This window comes from Suricata suricatta, chromosome 4, assembly GCF_006229205.1.
Source record: "Suricata suricatta isolate VVHF042 chromosome 4, meerkat_22Aug2017_6uvM2_HiC, whole genome shotgun sequence".
NCBI classification, from domain to species: Eukaryota; Metazoa; Chordata; class Mammalia; order Carnivora; family Herpestidae; genus Suricata; species Suricata suricatta.
In genome coordinates, this window is record NC_043703.1 from 89,282,841 (window position 1) to 89,302,321 (window position 19,481).

A 19,481-nucleotide genomic window follows, 5' to 3' on the forward strand; every position below is an offset into this window, starting at 1 on the left:
AAGCCCAAAGTATACAGGGGCAAGCAGTCAGGAATGGAAGATCATGAATATACTGGAATCCCAGGGACAGGAACTAAAGCTTGATGCCCATAGGCAGGTTCTCAGGGAGGATCCTGAGGAAGCAGAACAATTGCAGATCCATCTGTTATTTGGAATCTCTTAGCTCAGGTAAAGCCTCAGTTCTCTTTGAAAGGACTTCCAACTAGTTAAAACAGGTCTGCCTAATATCTCTTTTAATTAATTTGAAGTCACCTACTTAGGAACTTGAATTATTCATCTTCAGAGTTCCTTCCCAGCATTGGTATTTGAGTAACTGGAAGAAGGTATGTGTAGGCTACAAAATGGCAGCTGCCCCCCTTCCGTGTACTAGCTCTCAGGAGAGAGTATCCCATGTCACCCACCCTAAGCAGAAATGTATGAGGGAATTGTGGGACCTGTAGTTCAGCCCACTCCAATTAATAGACCACAAAGCCACCACATGGATATAAACAAAGAGGTTCCTAAATTTTGAATTTTCACCCTATTAGGGTCAGATGTGACTGGAAGAATTTGCCTAGCAGTTTTAGAACTAAGTTTCTTTTTATGAAACTTGAAAGTACTTTCAGTACAAAGAGAGTGAAGTTGTGCATTTTCACTGCAGAAAGTAAATTATCAGTGGGTTAGGAAGTAACTGATTGTTACTAAAGGATTTCAGGGAACAGATTTTTTTTTTCAGTCTAAGAAAGAGACTTAAGAAAGAAAGAACCCCTCTTCCATGCTGGATATTGTCTGCATGCAGTGCCTGGGATACTATGGCAACCATGTTGCAATTAGTGGTGCTGGTCTAAGGACAGAGCCAGCAAAATTTGTCTGAGAATGGAAAAGTGGAAAGAATTTGCATCCTTGATAATAGTGTTGAATTAATCGACCCTGGAACTGCCCTATTTTAGGTCTTCTTGTTAGATGACACCAATCTTGTCTTTCTTGATCTCTAGTAGAGTACATGGCACTGCTAACTTTTTCCTCCTCCTCAGATCTTTCTCAGCCTCTGTTTTTGTGAACTCTCTTGTGTTTTTCTCCTGTGTCTAAAGCTCTTTTTTCATAGTCTCTCTCAGGGTTCTGTTCCCCATCTTTCCCCTAACTACAGCTGCTTCTCTTTCCTCAGCCCCTTTCAGCCAACTCCACACTTTACAGGGTGATCTCTTCCATGCCCTTGGCATATGTCTGTGGTTTCCCAGTCTGTATCTCGCCCCTCTCCCCCCACCACTGACCTCGTGTCTGCAACAGGTCCTGCTCTTCTTTATTTCTGGTCTCCGTGAATGGTGCCAGTTAGTCACCAAAGCCAGATTCTGATGCTTTCTGGATTCTTTCCTTTACCTCACAGCACTCCATCCCTTCCCCCACGAAATCCATTACCAGAATTCTACCAGTTATTCATATCTGCTTTTCTCTAAACTTGATTTCTCACCTTTCTCCTCTTAATTCAGGCCCTCTCATCATTTCTTATCTAGACTCTTAACCACATGCCTGCCATTTTCCAGTTTATGATCTATACTATCACCAGAGAAATCTTTTTACTGTCCAAATCTAATATATCATTTCCTGTATCCTTTCCCACAAAAAATCCTTTGGTAATTTTCTAATATCTTTAGGATAAATACTAAATTTCTCAACATAAAATCTGTCCTTTTTTTTGTCCTATAGGACCCCTCCTTAAACCACTCCTGTGGAGTACTACTTACCATTTCCTGAAGTAACTGGGCCTTTGAAGCTCTAGGTATTTTGTGCATACTTTGAGTCTCTCCTCTAAAAAGAATTTTGTGAACACTTTCATATAATCAAAAAAAAGGGGGGGGGAGAACAGATAATAAATGTGCCCTTAACCTAAATTCAAAAATTAAGATTTTTTTGCCATATTTACTTCATATTTTTTTTCATTTTAAGTCATTTGAGAGTAGCAGAGGTAATGATGTTTTATTCCAACACTCTTGTGCACACATTTCCATATACAAGGACATGCTACATAGCTACAGTACTATTACTCATAGGGTAAGAAAATTAACAGTTACACAGTGCCTTTAATCCCTCTGTTTTGGTCAATGCTCTAGTTGTTTGGGTCTAAGTAATAGAAATCTGACAACTACACAAGGCAAAAATGAACATATATTGGAAAGAATACTGAGGGCTGTAATGTATCTTCAGAAAGGTCAGAGATAAGCTGTGACTCAGAGACAGCAGGATTCATATTGTCAACCACCAGGAGTCTTCTCTCTGTCTCATATCTCTGCCTCATTCGGTATTGACTTATTCTCTCCCACTGCCGATATTTTTCCTAGAGTGATGAAAACAGATCAACTGACTGCCCTTCAGACCACACTCTGCAGCCTTCCTCCATCAGAGTATAGTAGTTTCTTTTCCCTTAGTTTGAAAAAATCTCAAGAGTAGCACAGTGATCACCCATGGTTAGATCATGTATGCACCCTACCAGACCAACAAGGAGGGTATTTGTTAGTGAATATGTCTCCCAGCTGTTGTCCCTATGTTTGTAAAGGTTTCACCCAGTGAAGAGAAATTGTACAATGGGCAGACACTTCCATGGGAGTCCACACAGCCCCTTCAGCCCGTTGAGTTCCTAATGACCTTTAGTACGTAGAGTACACCTCTTCTCTATACAGCAAGCCTTCCGCAGCCTGCCTAGCAGAGGTAGAAAGTACCTTCTCTCTGCTTCCATGGTGTTGTGTTCACCTCACAAAGGTGGGATGGATCCTGACCCAAAATTTGGGTCAGCTGTCAAGACTGATGATGTCACAGCACACACACTGAGTTTATTATACTCACATAATGAAGCATTCTGGGGAGTGCAGGGTGGGCTGAGCCAGTCTGAAAAATGGCTTTCAGAGAGCAGAGGAAGGAGACTAGCTTGGCCTTTATTGGTGGGGAGGAGTTGGTGAGGCTGGGGCAAACTTGCAAAGTTTGAACTTCTTAACCAGATCAGAGACGGTGACAGAGACAGAAAGAGAACTAGCTTTCTTATCCGCTTGCTCAGGTATGGGATGTAATCAAACATCAGAAATGGAATTAAGAGTCTTCATTACTCATGACATCTACCGACTTCTGTCAGTTCACTGGTTTTTGCTCTAAGTGTGTTTAAATGTCTGTTTACCTACCAGACCAGGCTGTGAAGCTAATTTGTCTATTTATTTGTGTGTCTCTGGCACATATTTCACATTCAACACTTTTGAAAATTTTTATTTTAGAAAGAGAGCATGAGTGGGAAAGAGGGGCAAAAGGAGAGAGAGGGAGAATCCAAAGCACGCTCCACACTCAGTACAGAACGCAACATGGGGCTTGACCTCACAGCCCTGGGATCATGATCTGAGCCAAAACCAAGAGTTGGATGCTCAACCCAATGAGCCAGCCAGGTGCTCCACACTTAACACATATGGTACATTATCTTATTTAAAAATTTTTTTTTATGTTTGTTTATTTTTGAGAGAGAGAGTATGAGCAGGGGAGGGTCAGAGAGAGGGAGACACACAATCTGAAGCAGGCTCCCAGGCTCTGAGCTGTCAGCACAGAGCCCAACACGGGGCTCGAACCCACAAACCATGAGATCATGATCTGAGCCAGAGTTGGATGCTGAACCCACCGACCCATCCAGGTACCCCTTCAGTACATTAAGTCCAACAAGATTGCCTGTTGATTCCTGCATTTTATATTATTAATTTCATATTCTCAAGCCTTTTTGTGAGACTACAGTGAATATTTGTTATACCTTTTCTATTGATCTGATGGTGTACTGACTTAATGCCCATGCTGGAAATGTTTCATTGGCTTGATATGTATAGCAGTAATTTAAGGACTTGAGAAGAATATCCTTAACAGAACTCTTTATAATATTTTTCCAAAAAGTATAAGTAGAGTTATCATTGCTTACCACCCGACTTCACTTACACTGAAGTTTTGCCTTGTATGTTTTCTGTGTCCTGGTTCCACTGCTTGTGGTCATTTTTGGTAAGTCAGAAGTTTTAAAGCACCCTTGCAGTATCTGGAACAACTTTAAATTGGATAGAATTTACCATTCCCAGTTGCATCTGGTGGTCATCCAGGGCTTCCGGGAGAGTTTCAGGCCTCTTAGCAAGGGTACCACTCTAGGCCCCTGGCTGCCTTCTAGAGCCCCCTGTAACTGACTCTTCTCACTACTCTGATCATTCCTCCTGCCCTCTAGAACTTCTTCATAGCAAATCACGTTAACTTTCTTCAGAAATCAGCTTTCTTGGTTTTCATCCATTACATTTAAATTGATTCTGTAAATCTACCTCTTTTCCCCTCTCTCCTCCCTCTCCCCCATCTCTCTATTAACAGTTAGTTGGAACAGTCTGGGCATGATCACCTCCCTCCATCCCTCTGCTCCCCACTCAGTTATTTATGCCAGTGCTGTTAAATATTTTTCTGTTTCCATAACAACTCCTTCTTTCAAACATTTGTTGCAGAGTGCAGAAAGACACTTTGGGTGGAAACTTGGTTTGCTGAGTTCTTTGGTTTATGTAATTATTAAGTACAGAAAATCTTGATTTCAAATCTAAAGCTTAAACTGTAGACCTAATGACTTAAAGAAAAATGGAAACTGTTGCTAAAAACAGAGGTCTTTATTTTCAAGTTAAATTCAATTCTTGAAAGGTGTTTCTTCCAGTCACTCTTTCGTAGTCCAGTAAAATCAAGTAGGTTCTCTTTTCTAAAGAGATGTTTGGTGCCTTTTAGCTTTTCAAGTTTCTAACTGTTCCACCAACAGCCCCCTGAGCCTTCAGTCTAAAATGTGCTTAAGAAGATGTTCAGGTTTTGTGGTAATTGAGTGGTACAGAGTACTGCATATTGATTCGGCCCAGTTTCCTGCCAAAGTTGTGTTTAGTAGAGTGCTGTGTCACTCTCATTCATAAGGTTTGTCTGAGGGCACTTGCTCAGCCATTTCTTCAGCTGTTTCCTGGCATTGCGTTGTCTTTCTGTGGCATGGGAAACTTGCCATTGACCACAAAATTGCAGCTTACTTTTCAAGCTGGTCTCTACTTCATAGCTTCTTCTTCCTAATTCTTTTGTGCCTCAGACACTTCTGAAATATGGACAGTCAGTAGCTCTGCACGAACAGCACAGAGGACATCCATATATTTGATTCCACTTGGTTTATCTATAAATAATTCACACTGTCCTCTTTGGCCCTCCTTTGCTCTTTGGAGTAGGTGACAATGGAAATAGAACTGGCACTGCAGTCATTTGAAAATCTTTTTTTTTTTTATTTTAAAATCTCACCTGTCTAGGGGCACAAGGGTGGCTCGTTTGTTAAGCATCTGACTTTGGCCCAGGTCATGATCTCATGGCTTGTGTTTGAGCCCCACATCATGCTCCATGCTGACAGCTCAGAGCCTGAAGCCTGCTTTGGATTCTGTGTCTCTCTTTCTCTCTCTGCCCCTCCCCTGCTCATGCTCACTCAAAAATGAATACATGTTAAAAATATTTTTTTTTAATCTCACCTGTCTAACCAAGTATCTTGCATGCTGCTTAGGACAGGCAGAATTCTAAGATGATCTCCCAAATTCCTGGCCTCCAAGGTGCACACACACACACACTTCCTCCCAGTCAAACACGATTCTAGATGTTGCTATAAAGGATTTTAGAAATATAATTAAGGTTCCAAATCAGTTGACCTTTAAGACAGGGAGATAATCTGGGGAGCTGAGATGATGTCATGAGCCCTCCACATTTAGCTGTAACAGTCACAGACAGAAAGGACAGTAATTACAAGAGAAGTGTTGATGCATGGGAGTTTGTTGTGCTGGTTTTGAAAATGGAGAGGACCCTTTGGTAAGAGACTGAGCAACTAAATATTGCCAATAACCTGAATGAGCCTAGAAGATGAATAAGTGAGACCCTGAGCAGATCAAGCAGTCATTCTGACTTAGAAACCTACAGATAATAAATGGGTGTCACTTTAAGCCTCTAAGTTTGTGGTAATTTGTTGTGTAGCAGAAAACTAATGCAATGTTTATTTATTTACAAGTAAGCATGCATTAGTACTTGACCATAGTTTTTCATGGGTTGGCGTGACTTCTCTTTTCAGTCTCCCATTTTATCATGGATTCTGTTCACAACACTAAGGGAACGGAGAGGGAGCAGGAGAGGCAGGGGAAGCTGTTTATATGCAGTCTGTAAGCAGGTCAGCCCTAGGAGGACTCCTTGTGCTTCCTGTGGTGTGGACTGCCCAGAGCTGCAGGAAGCCCGCTCTGTGCAAGCCTATACAACTATAGCGGCCTACTGATCCCCTTCTCTGAGACCTTCCCTGTTCCTGTTATTACAAACTTCTTTGAACAACACAAGTAGATGACTCTTCTCCCCTGAGCAAAGATTCATTTCTGTAGGGTGTGTCATTTCCTCTTTGATCCCTGGAAGAAAGGGCAAGGCCAGCCTCAGCAGCATTGCAAATCAAGCATTCTGATCCACTCCCCATTTCTCGGCTCCTTGTACCTCCAGGCTTGCTTCCTTACCCCGGAGTCCTCTCCTGCAGCAGGCCATCTTCAGTCCTGTGTTCTTGAAGGATCCCCCAGATTACCTGTCCATCTTATACTATGTCTTCTTTCACTTAACTGAGATTGATTACACTGAGGTCACAGGAGGGAAAACATGATGTACCCCAATGTTCATAGCAGCACTTTCAACAATAGCCAAATCATGGAAAGAGCCTAAATGTCCATCACCTGATGAATGGATCAAGAAGATATGGTATATATACACAATGGAGTACTACATGGCAATGAGAAAGAATGACATATAGCCATTTGTAGTAAAGTGGATGGACCTCGAGGGTGTCATGCTAAGTGAAATAAGTCAGGAAGAGAAGGACAGAAACCATATGTTTGCACTCATAGGTCTAACAGAAGAAACCTAACAGAGGACCATAGGGAGGGGAAGGGGGAAAGAGAGTTGGGGAGAGAGAGGGACACAAACCATGAGAGACTACTGAATACTGAAAATGAATCGAGGGCTGAAGGGGGAGCGGGAGGGGGAGGAGGGGATGTTGGTCATGGAGGGGGGCACTTGTGGGGAGAAGTACTGGGTGTTATATGGAAACCAGTTTGACAGTAAACTATTATAAGAAAATGAAGATCAAATTCATAGGGAATGAATGACTGATTGCTAGTTACCCTACAGGACATTGAATTGTGAAAGAGAGTGTTTGTTGAAGAAAACATGTTAGTGGTAAACTTTCAGGATAGAAGAACATTTTTAGTTCCGTGTACTGTTATTCTATTTGTATATCTATATAAAGCTTGAGGAAAAAGAATTTTATCTTCCATGTTGTCTTTGTGCAGCTCCCTGCAGCATCACACACAAAATTTGAGGCCCCAGCTGTATCTGTACCTACTTCCTGTTTCGGGTCCTGTAACACCCCCTTAACCCCCCCACCCCCTGCCAGGATTCATGAGCCTGTTGGTTAAGGGATCTAGCTCCTGAGAAGGTCTATACCAGAGCCAAGAGGAATTCAACTGAGTGAAGAGCTTCTGAGGGCAGTTGGCTTCCTACTTCCTAACCCTAAATGTGTTGGTATAGGCCTCCCTGCAGATACCCCTCTGCCCCTGCCTCAGGACCTAAACCCTGGTTCCACCTTTGGTTTTTTTCCCTCACAGTTGGACTCTTAAGCCACAGAAAGCTTGTAGACCTTATGGTGGCTGGGCTGTAAGCCATGAAATTATTTTGGACCAGTTTTTTGCTTCTACATCCTTCCCACCTGTGACAAGAGGTGGTAGCATCTGCAGTGTTGAGCTCTCAGACAGGGAGTGTGACTTGGTGTTTAGCCCTCAGAGACACCAGAAAACATTAAACATTAACCTCAACAAGAAAACTTCATGTCATCATTATAAAGAATTTCTCAAATGATGTGTAAAATAAACCGTAGTGCTAACCATTATAAAACCTTTAAGATGGGTTTACATGTTATTAAAAAAAACAGCAAATAGTTCTTCTTTACAATTGGTGAACCTTACCTAGATGATCCTGGCTTTTTTGTGTAATATGGAATAAGAGACTCTTATTTCATTCTAGAAAAGACGAAATGTTGAAAATAATCCAAGATTAGGGGCACCTGGGTGGCTCAGTCATTTAAGCATCCAAGTCTTGATTTTGGCTCAGGTCATCATCTTAAGATTGTGAGATTGAGCCCCACTTAAGATTCCCTCCCTCTCCCTCTGCCCCTCCCCTTACTTGCACTCTTTCTCTCTCTCAAAAAATAAAAGTGAATTTAAAAAATGACAACATTTAAAATAATCCAAGATTAAAGTATAGACAAAGCTGCAAAGGAAATGAGTAAAAGGGTGGTAAATTAGATTTTGATGTTTTTTTATATGGTAAGAATTTGAAAATCAAGTGAAATAATTAGACGAAATTAAAAGTCAGATTCAATACATGAAATTCTGACCAACTTTTGACTTTAAAGATTTTGCAAAATAAATAAGCGAAGTTGTAATGAGGGAGTTAAACAAAAACCTATAGGGAAACAAACTAATTTTTTTACTTGGACAGTAAAATGACCTTTGAGTTTGTTAATCATAATGTTTAATTATAATACTTTCATCTTGAGTTCTCTAATATTCTCTTTTATGGAGTATTTGTTAAAGTACTTTTCAAATTGAATTCTTGGGGGATCATATTTAATATATGGAGCTCACTCCTGACTATACAGTTATATAAGAATCAACTGTAAAAATAAGCTAATAACATCATGATAAAGCTGGCTCACATGTCGGCTTTTGCCAAATACCTTTTAATTCATTGACCTCAGGTAAAAAAACTATCTTAACTGATTTGAACCAAAAGAAACAGACACACACACACACACACACACACACACACACACACACACAAACCCAAACCTCCAAATGCTTTATTCTAGTTTTATATGATGATGCTTAATAATTATAGAATAATTGGGGCGCCTGGGTGGCTCAATCGGTTAAACATCTGACTTTGGCTCAGGTCATGATCTCACGGTTCGTGGGTTTGAGCCCCGCATCGGGCTCTGTGCTGACTGCTCAGAGCCTGGAGCCTGCTTCAGATTCTGTGTCTCCCTCTCTCTCTGCCCCTCCCCCACTTGTGCTCTGTTTCTCTCTGTCTCAATAATAAATAAAAACATTAAAAAAATTTTTTTAAATTATGGAGTAATATTGTTTCCAATGTATTCTCATTACTTTACCATAACACAATCCTTACTATTTTTCATGAAATGTACACACAGTAAAATGCATAAAGTATATATGTAGTTTTATATCTGCTACCCAGACAGATATTATATATTTTTAGTTGATGTAATTTGTTTCAGTATGCAGATACTGTGATATAGCTCATTCTGGGGTGTTTTTTTCCAGCTTTATTGACATGTAATTAACATAACATTGTATAAGTTTAGATCACAACATATTGATTTGCTATACATACATATTACAAAATGATTACGATGGTAAGGTTAACACCTTCATCACATCACATAACTGCCACTTCTCTTTTGCTGTAAGAACAGTTAAGGTTTTAGCAACTTTCGAGTACATCATACAGTATTAACAGTTAGAATCACTATACTGGACATAAGAACCCTAGAACATATTCATCTTCTAACTAGAAGTTTCTTTGACCATCTCCCTCTTCCCTAACCCTTGCCCCTGGTAGCAACCAGTGTTTGTCTTTTTCTGTCTGACTTCATTTAGCATAATGCCTCAAGGTCCATTGTATTGTTGCAAGTGGCAGAATGTCTTTTCTTATGGTTGAATAATATTCCACTGCACATAGGCATACCATATCTTCTTTATCCATTCATCTCGACACTTAGATTATTTCCATATCTTTACTATTGCGAATAATGCTGCAGTGAACATGGGAGTGCAGATACCTCTTTAAGATCTTGTTTTCATTTCCTTTGGATATGGGAAGAAGTAAGAATGCTGGATCATATGGTAATTCTATTATTAATTTTGAGGAACCTCCATACTGTTTCCATAGTGGCTGCGTAGTTCCTTCTTTTTCTTACTTTTTTTAAAGCTCCATTTTTGTTAGATGTCTATCTGGTCTCTTTTTTCTAACCATAGCAAAGAATCCACATTTTACCCATAACTCCTTCAGTGGCTGTACATATTGCCACTAATATCCTCCCACCACAAATAGCCCTGCAGTGAAATACTCTTACAGGTGCACTTAGGGACTGTCATGAGAATTCCTTTGGAATATAAGGCCAGAAGAGGAATGCATAGGTCATAGAGTGTGAGTACACTTCACTGTCTAGGGGTTGCCTGATTGCTTTTGGGATTATCTGTGCCTTTCTATATTTCCACATCCCCTGTATTTGTACTAACACTTAACGTTAGCCAACTATTTTTGCTGGTTAAATAGGGATAATGTGGTACTTCATTAATTTTGTGTTTCTCTGATTGCTGTTAAGTTAGAGTATCCATCTTTTTATATTCTTATTAGCCTTTTGGGTTGCCTGTTCACATCTTTTGACCTTTTTTCTTTTGGAATTCTTACTAACTTCTTATAAATTCCTTTTGTAAACTGAAAATAACTTTAAAGTCTAAAAATATATTTAGACATTGCAAATATCTTTTCCCAGCTTGTCACCTGTTCACTTCCACTTTTCCCGTCGCATAGTTTGTTGAATCAGAAAGTGTTAATGTTTTCTCCAAATTTTGAAAAATTTTAACGTTCAGAAAAGTTGGAAGAATAATATGGTGAACACCTGTGTAATCTTTATCTAGATTCACCAAGAATCACCTTTAGCACATTTGCTCTCTTAACACTCCCTCCATCCCTCCCTCCCTCCCTCCCTCCCTCTCTCTCTCTCTCTCTCTCTCTCTCTCTCTCTCTCTCACACATACACACACACACACACACACACACACACACACACACACTACTTTCTTTTTTTATTTTTAAGTAAATGTGGACACATCCTACTACTTCATCCCTAAGTAGTTCAGGATGTAAATCCCAAAGGACAGGGTCTACATAACCATATTCGGTTTTCCCTAATTGCCAAGAATATGTCTATTAATTTGTACTTTCCCCCAACCAGGTTCAAATCAAGGATGACACATTATATTTGGGTAGTTGGTGTCTTTAATCTAGAATAGTTTCCTACCTTTTTCCTTTTTTTTTTTTTTCATTTATAAGATTGAATTTTTTATAGTTCAGGTCAGTTGATATATAGAATAGTCCACAAACTGGATGATTATTTCCTCATGATTAGATTTAGGCTAAATACTTTTTTCAAGACTACTAAGTAGATAATGTATATTTCCCATCACATCACATCAGGAGGCCTATGTTTGAGCATTCCATAAGGTGCTATCTACCAGATTCTGTACATTTTAAAGGTTACTTTTCGTCTTTATAATTAATATGTGGGATTAATAACAGATTCTCCAACAACCTTTCATTTTAATAATTCTGCCTACTTATCATTTATTGACTCTTGCCTACATCATTTACTACATTGATAGTTGCAAAACGGTGATTTCTTTTTTTCCTCAAATTCTAGTTTTTTTCATTTCAGAGCCAAAATTCATTCTTCTGCAAAAGTATGCCCCTCTGTTTTTCCTTCGACTGTCACTATAAACAAAAGGTCAGCAAATTATGTCCCTTGCCACGCATTTTTTTAAATAAAGGTTTTTATTGGAACATAATCATACATGCTCATTTACACTTTATCTGTGGTTGCTTTTGCACAACACTGGCAGAGTTGAGTATTATGACAGAGACTGCATGGTCTGTAAAGCCTAAAATATTTACTGTCTGGCCCTTTACAGAAAATGGTTGTTGATCCCAATTATAGACTCATATATTCTCTATTTAATGTGTTAGCACCCTTTGCTTTCACTGTTCTTTTGTTCCAGAGTTTACAAATTTTCCCAGTTGAAGCCTGTTTAAGTTGATTTCTGTCATTTTTTGATAAGTCCCATTAACCTTTGAACATTCCTTTCTGATTCAAAAAGACATTCTAGACTTCCTTCTGTTTTCCTTGTCCTAGACCTGGAATGAACTGAAAGTACAAGAAGTTCTGGGGTTTTTTTTTTTAGGGGGAAGGACAATTTCAAACCCATATCTGGGCAAACAATATCTGTGCTTACTGTTCTGGATGTCATTGCTTCTAGGCTTTTGGGAACAGATCTATAGAGAAACGTATGCATATACTATATAAATTAATATATGTAAATAATGTCCAGTACTAATAATTCTAGTTCATATTTTACCAGTTGAGATCCAGAGTCCTAGAGTTCTTCCTCATTATTCCCCATTTTTTATCTGCTCTCATTTTCCCACAAAATAATTATTAGAATATTACCTTTAAATATTTGGTAAAATTTGCTAGTAAAGTACGCATGGACTGGAATTTTCTTGTGGGAAGGTTTTTAATTAAAATTTAATTTCTTTAGTAGTTTTATTTTTTGTAGTGCTTACATATTTTTTTTCTTATTTTACCAGTTTTGGTAAGCTATGGTTGGCAGTTTTAGGATAATTTTTAAATTTACTAACTATAAAGGTATTAATATCATTTTATGATTATTTTAATGTTTGCAATATCTATAACAATATCTTCTGTTATCATTGCTTATAACTGATATTTTGTGCCATCTCTTTTTTCTTTCTCAGTCTTGCCAAGTAGTTGTAAACTTGTTAGTTTTTTACCCCCAAGAACTGTGAACTTCTGACTTCATCTCTGTTTTACATATTTTATTACATTGACTTCCACACTTGCTTTTATCCTTTTTTCCTTGTACCTTCTTTAGATTTAATTTGCTGTTCTTTTTCTAATGACATAGATCCTTAGCTCATTAATTTTTAGCCTTTTTTTCTTCAAATATGGACATTTAAATTCATGAATTTTCTTTAAGCACAGAATGAAGTGTATTTTATAAGCTTTTAATGAGTTTCGTTTTTAATTTTCATTCCAAATGAATGAAAATTTTTAATTTTTATTCAGATTTTGTCTTTGATCCATGGGTTATTTACACATGCATTGATCTACTTATCTATTTATAGAGAATCTTATTATTTTTTCTTATTGATTTCTAGTTTAATTGGGCTTGGTCTAGAAAATTCTGCATACAAAACTTTTATAGAATAGAATAGAAGATAACTAGCAAGATGGTACTTTAACCATATCAGTAATTACATTAAATATAAATAGTCTAAACCACCAATTAAAAGACCAAGACTTTCAGATTTAAAAAAGCAAGACTCAACTAACAATAGAAACCCAAAACATAGGAAGCAAAACTGACAGACCTGAAGGGAAAAGTAAACCATTCTGTACTAATAGAGACATGGATAGACTGTCCAAGGAAGAGATAACAAAAGAAACAGAAGACCTGAAAAGTTCAAAGCCACTAGACTTAGTAAGACATCTATAGAACATTCCACTCAACAACAGAGTACTTAACACTGCTCACACACACTTGGATAGACCATATGCTAGACCATAATGTAAGCCCCAATAAATGTTGAGGTCATACAAAGTATATTCACTGATAACTTCATTCTTTAATTAAATTGGAAGGCAACACAGAAAAAAAGAATCTTGAGATATTAAACAACATATTATTTAATAATGAACCAAAGAAGAAAATCAAGAAAGGAATTAGAAAATGCTTTCAGATGAGTGAGAAGAAAATATACCAAAACTTACAGGATAGAGTAAAAGCATTGCTCAGAAAGAAACTTACAGCTATAAATGTCCTAATCAGCAAAGAAAAAAAAACCTCAAATCAGAAATCTAACCTTCCACCTTAAGAAACTTTTAGAAAAAGAAAAAGGAAAGCAAAGTAAAAAATAATTAGAAAGAAAGAAGTAATAAACACTGGAGCAGAAAGAAATGCAAGAAATGAAAAACAGTAGAGAAAATTAACAGAAGTCGATTCTTTGAAAAGAGCAACAAAATTGGCAAACCGTTAGCTAAACTGATCAAGCAATAAAGAGAAAAAGACTCAAATTACTAAAACCAAGAATGAAAGAGGTGATACTACTATCAACCTTACAGAAATAAAAAAGAGTTGGGGCACCTGGGTGGCTCAGTTGGTTAAGCATCCAACTCTTGATTTTGGCTCAGATCATGACCACATCATTCATGAGATCGAGCACCCTCTCTCTCTCTCTCCCATTTCCCACTCATGCTCTCTCTCTTTCTCAAAATAAATATATAAACTTAGAAAGAAAGAAAAAGGATTATAAAGGAATACTATGAACAACTGTATACTAACAGGTTCATTAATTTAGTTGAATAGACAAATTCCTGAAAAGACACATATTACCAAAACTGACCTAAGAAGAAATAGGAAATCCGAATAGATTTATAACAAGAGTTTGAATTAGTAATCAGAAAACTTCCCAAAATGAAAGCTCTGACTCACAGAACACCTTATTGATTAATTCTACAAAAAATTCAAAGAAGAATTAATACCAATCCATCACAGACTCTTCCAAACAGTAGAAGAGTGAACATTTCCCAACTATGTATGTTAGGCCAGCATTACAACTTACACTAAAACCACACAAAGACACTACAAGAAAACTACAGTCCAATACTCCGTTTGTTAAAATTCCTCCACAAAATAATAAAAACCAAAATCAGCAACACCAAATGTCATTTATTCCAAGAATGCAAGGTTAGTTTAACATCTGAAATTCAATTAATGTAATATACCATGTTAATCGAATAAATGGCAGAGAAACATATGATCATGTTGGTAAAAGCACACACACATACACACAAAGGTTTTGAAAAATGCATCCTTTCATGATAACAACATTCAAAAACTTAGAATTTTTTCAGCCTGATCAAGAGCATCTATGAAAGTCCCATAGCTAATATCCTTGTTAATGGCAAAAGGCTGAAAGCTTTCCCCCCTACATCAAGAACAGGGTATTTATGCAAGAAAAAGAAATAGGCACCCAGACTGGAAAGGAAAAAGTAAGCCCATCTCTATTTTCAGATGTTATATTCTTGTATATAGAAAATGATAAGCAGTCCACTTCAAAAAAATTTGGGGGGTGTGTAAGTTCAGCAAGGTTACAGGATATAAGATCAATATGCAAAATAAATTGTATTTCTAAACACTAGCAATGAGCAATTTAAAATTAAGAAAACAAATCCACTTATAATGGCTCAAAAAGAATAAAATACTTAGATAAAATTTAACAAAAGTAGTGTGAGACCTATATACTAAAACCTGCAAACCATTGTCAAAAGAAATTAAAGAACTATAAATAAATGGAAGCCATTTCATATTTATAGATCAGAGGACACACACAGAGATGGCAATACTCCCTAAATTAATCTACGAATTCAACACAATCCCCATCAAAATACCAAGTGACATTTTTGTAGAAATGGACAGGCTGATCTTAAAATTGACATGAAATAAGAGGGATCTAGAATAGCCAATCTTTTAAAAGAAGACCAACATCAGAATTTTCAGTGCCCAATATCAGAAACCTACAAGCTTTAGTTGTCAAGACACCATGACACTGCCATAAAGATAGATTATATAGGTAAATGGAAAAGAATTTAGATTTCTGAAATAGAACTTTACATGTATTGTCAATTGATTTTGACCAGGGTGCCAAAACAGTTAAACAGAGAAAGAACAGTCTTTGCAACAAATGGTGCAGGGCCGACTGGGTATCCACATGCAAAAGAATTAAGTTGGATCTCTGCCTTAGAGCATACACAAAAATTAGTTCAAAGTGTATCATAGAGCTAAATGTAAATGTGATAAAGCTAAACTGTAAAACCTTTAGAAAAGTGGAATATATGAATATATCTCCATTATGCATTGATTTATGCAGTGATTTCTTAGGACTCTAGAAGCACAAGTGATAAAAGACAAAATCTACAAATTGAATTACATAAAAATTAAAAACTTTTGTACTGCATACAAATGATCCCATCAAAGAAAATTTGGGGTGCCAACTTTGGCTCAGGTCATGATCTCACACTTCATGGTTCAAGCCCCGCATCAGGCTCTATGCTAACAGCTCAGAGCCTGGAACCTGCTTCAGATTCTTTGTCTCCCTCTCTCTCTGCCCCTCCCCCACTCATGCTCTGTCTCTGTCTCTTTCTCTCTCTCTCTCTCAAAAATAAATAAACATTAAAAAAAAAAGTAAGTGAGAAGACAGTCCACATGATGGGAGAAAATACTTGGAAAAGTCTCATAAGATGTTTAGATTTGCACACAATATATAAAATTTTCTTGCAACTCCTTACATTTTACTGTTTAAGTACAAGGTTTCCTTATCTCTCCTTGTTGATGCTTCATGAACCCTTTCAGTCAAGAATTAGTTCATTTTTTTAAAAGTTGGGGTTTTACCCATTAATTTTGTCCATATTTCTTAAATATTTCTATAGTCCATCTTTCAGATATTATCATTCCTTAGGTGTGTCCTACATATCTGCTGCTTACTTTTTTTTTTTAGCTCTTTTAAAATATTCTAAATATGTACTTTTTCTTGCTGAATTCTGAACTCAGTTGTCAATCTGATCTTCCAACTCACTAAGAGATCTTTACCTATCTTTATACATTATATTTTTATACTAATAGTTTCTTTTGATTTCTGTATGATTTCTTCATTTTACAATATCTTGCCATATCTCCTTAAGTATATCACACTGTGTTTGCTTTTAGTTCTTGGTTTGACGTTTCCAACTTCAGGTGTGTATTACTGTCTTTACCAGGTTATGCTATGACCACAACCAACCCAAAATCTTAGTAGGATTAGACTAAAAGCATCACTTCTGTCTGAGAAAGGCCATTTCTTGGGAAAAGAATATAAAGATGACTTTTAAAACTTAATGTTATATGTCACTTTTGCTCACATTTCATTGGCCAAAGAAAATCACATGGCCAAGCCCCATGTTGGAATAGAATTCTCTCACAGGTTCAGTCAGCAGATTGGGAATACCACAGTTTAGCACAGCATTGTATGTTTTCTAATTCTACTCCCCATGGATCGTGTCACTTTGATGTGTTAAGAGCTCCTGTCTTGTAGTGCATATTGAGGAGGGGCAGAATAGCAAACCTTGTCTTTGTCTCTTGTGAATTTAAGAAAGGAGATGACTCCCCAAGGTAGAAAAGACCCAGTTCCACACACACATACATGTGAAAACTATTAATTGTCCTGTTTGCCACCACTGTATCTGATAGTCCTTAGGCAGAAATATCTGGATAGAGATGAATTCCTAAAATGTAATCAAACAGCCCTTGGGTTTTGGACTACCAAAGAGGAGTTAGAGGCAGGTATGTTCCAGGGCAGCTGATTATCAGTTTCTTAGCCCTCTAAGCCTGTCTGCTATTCTAGGTTGAAGGGACGGGCTCTTGATTGTTCCAGAAGCAGAAAAAGAAGGAATTGGAGAAAAGAGTTTTGAAGACTTCCTCTACCCTAGCCTCTCATTGTCAGCTTAGGCTATTCTTGGTCCCTCACTTTTCCCCACCTGCCTGTTCAAGGCAACCTTGTGTTCCCCCAAGGGTTTCTTACTGTGTTTTAGTTAATCCTTGGAGTCAGTGTATTCCTTTAACTTCTGAATTTTTCCAGGATTGTTGTTGGCAGGTGGGTGGGTTCAAGGAGAGCCAGGAGCATGAATAAAATAAAAACATGGCCCAGGGAGCCCCTGGGTGGCTCATTTGGTTACATGTCCAACTATTGGTTTCAGCTCAGGTCATGATACCACAATTCGTGAGTTCGAGCCCCACATTGGGCTCCAAGCTGACAGTGCAGAGCCTGCTTGGGTTCTCTCCCTCTTACTCTCTCTCTCTGCCCCTCCCCTGCTTGCCCTCTCTCAAAAATAAACAAAAATATTAAAAATCAAAAACAATAAACATGTGGATCAGAATAGTTGCCTAAGGAGAGGACTTTGTTAAAGAAGTTGCATTTGAATTAGAAAATGAGGATTTGGGTTGGCATGGGGGGGAGGAAAACAGAGCAAAGAGATTGGTAAAGGCATGGGTGCCATGCACATAAAACCAGCCTGACCCAGGTTGGAATGTTTAGATTATAAAAACACAGGGAGTTAGTTACTTGTTTAAGTTAGGTGATGTCAGGTTAGGGAGGATCTTAATTTCCACTGAGGTGATGGGGAGAAAAGAGAAGTACTAGATAATATGGAAAATACATAGTACGTGTATAATGTAACCATTGTTCGAAAGGTGCTGATAATCTTGAGGAAATAAGACTGGTGCCAATTAAATTATTAGGGGCATTAAGAAGAAACATAATTTATATGCAGATTTCTCTGATGCTGTAGGAGTTAGGCGGCCTGCCTGTACAGCTCAGATTAGCTCTGTTTAAGTACTTAATGGACTGCATAACTGAGGAGATTCCACTTTTAAGAGAAACTCTAATGTGGATACCAAGGAGAGCATTAAAATGGATCTATGGATATTAGACCACTGAATGTGTGTCCTCCTTGAGAGGAGGCAGTTTAGTATAATGAGTTAGAACATAGACTAAAGCCAGATAGCTTGGATTCAAATTTAGATTCCAAGTATGACTTTGGACAAGTTAAATAACTTTTCTGTGCCTTGGTATCCTCATCTATAAAATGAGAACAATAATAGCACCTAATTCATAAGGCAGATCTGCTCACATATCTTTGCCACTCATTTTCTCCTAAGTTGAAGAGTATGTATCCTGGAATTTGGAGAGAAGAGGACATAATTCAGAATTACTAGGAAAGCAGGGTGGTATAACAGAGAGAAAAGAAAAGATCTGACCATTTTATTCCCTGCCTGCTTCCTCACTAGACCATAAGCTTTACCTGGATAGAGATTTACTTCATTATATCCTAGCACCTGGCTCGGTGTGAGACATAAAATTGGCACTCAGTATGTATTTGTTGACTAAATGCATTTCTGTGTGTAATTTTAAATACAAACCAGTTACATAGTTTTATATGTTTGGATATGCATTTGTCCAATAATTTCGATGTTTAAATATTTTTAGCAATGAGACACTAATTCAACAACTAGAAATAATCTTTGAAGTATTTGTGACAGTGGTTTTTTTGTTTGTTTTTGTTTTTGTTTTGCTTTTACAGGCCAGTTGGAATGCCAAAAATGGAAAAAGTTTACTTACATAATCCTAGTTCTGAAGAAACTATTACTTTAGTATCAATATCTGCTACAACATCACATTTTCATGCATCATTTTTTCAAAATAGGGTAAGTTTTTCTATAAATGTTTCTCTTGAGTTTGAAATTGAAAGATCTAGATGTTTTATATATAATTTCATTTTGCTATAATTAAAATCTGGTTTGAGTGTTTCGTATTTGTTCTGGGTTTCAGTTTGTCCCATTTCCTAAGAATTATCACTTCTGTTCTTAAACACACATTGTTTTTCTCAACGTAAAACAATTTAACAATTCCACTTTGGACCTAAGTACTCTGAAAAATGTAGTAGTCAGAAATTTCGTTGA

At 37.5% G+C, this 19,481-nt stretch overlaps 1 protein-coding gene across 1 annotated transcript in view; it reads left to right on the top strand.

The window, feature by feature from the left end:
* TMEM131 (transmembrane protein 131) overlaps positions 1–19,481 on the top strand; it is a 166,245-nt gene that overhangs the window by 56,771 nt on the left and 89,993 nt on the right. Inside the window, exon 5 of the mRNA XM_029937215.1 lies at positions 19,103–19,226. Within this exon, the coding sequence (XP_029793075.1) occupies positions 19,103–19,226 (124 nt within the window). The remainder of the gene's footprint in view (positions 1–19,102; positions 19,227–19,481) is intronic.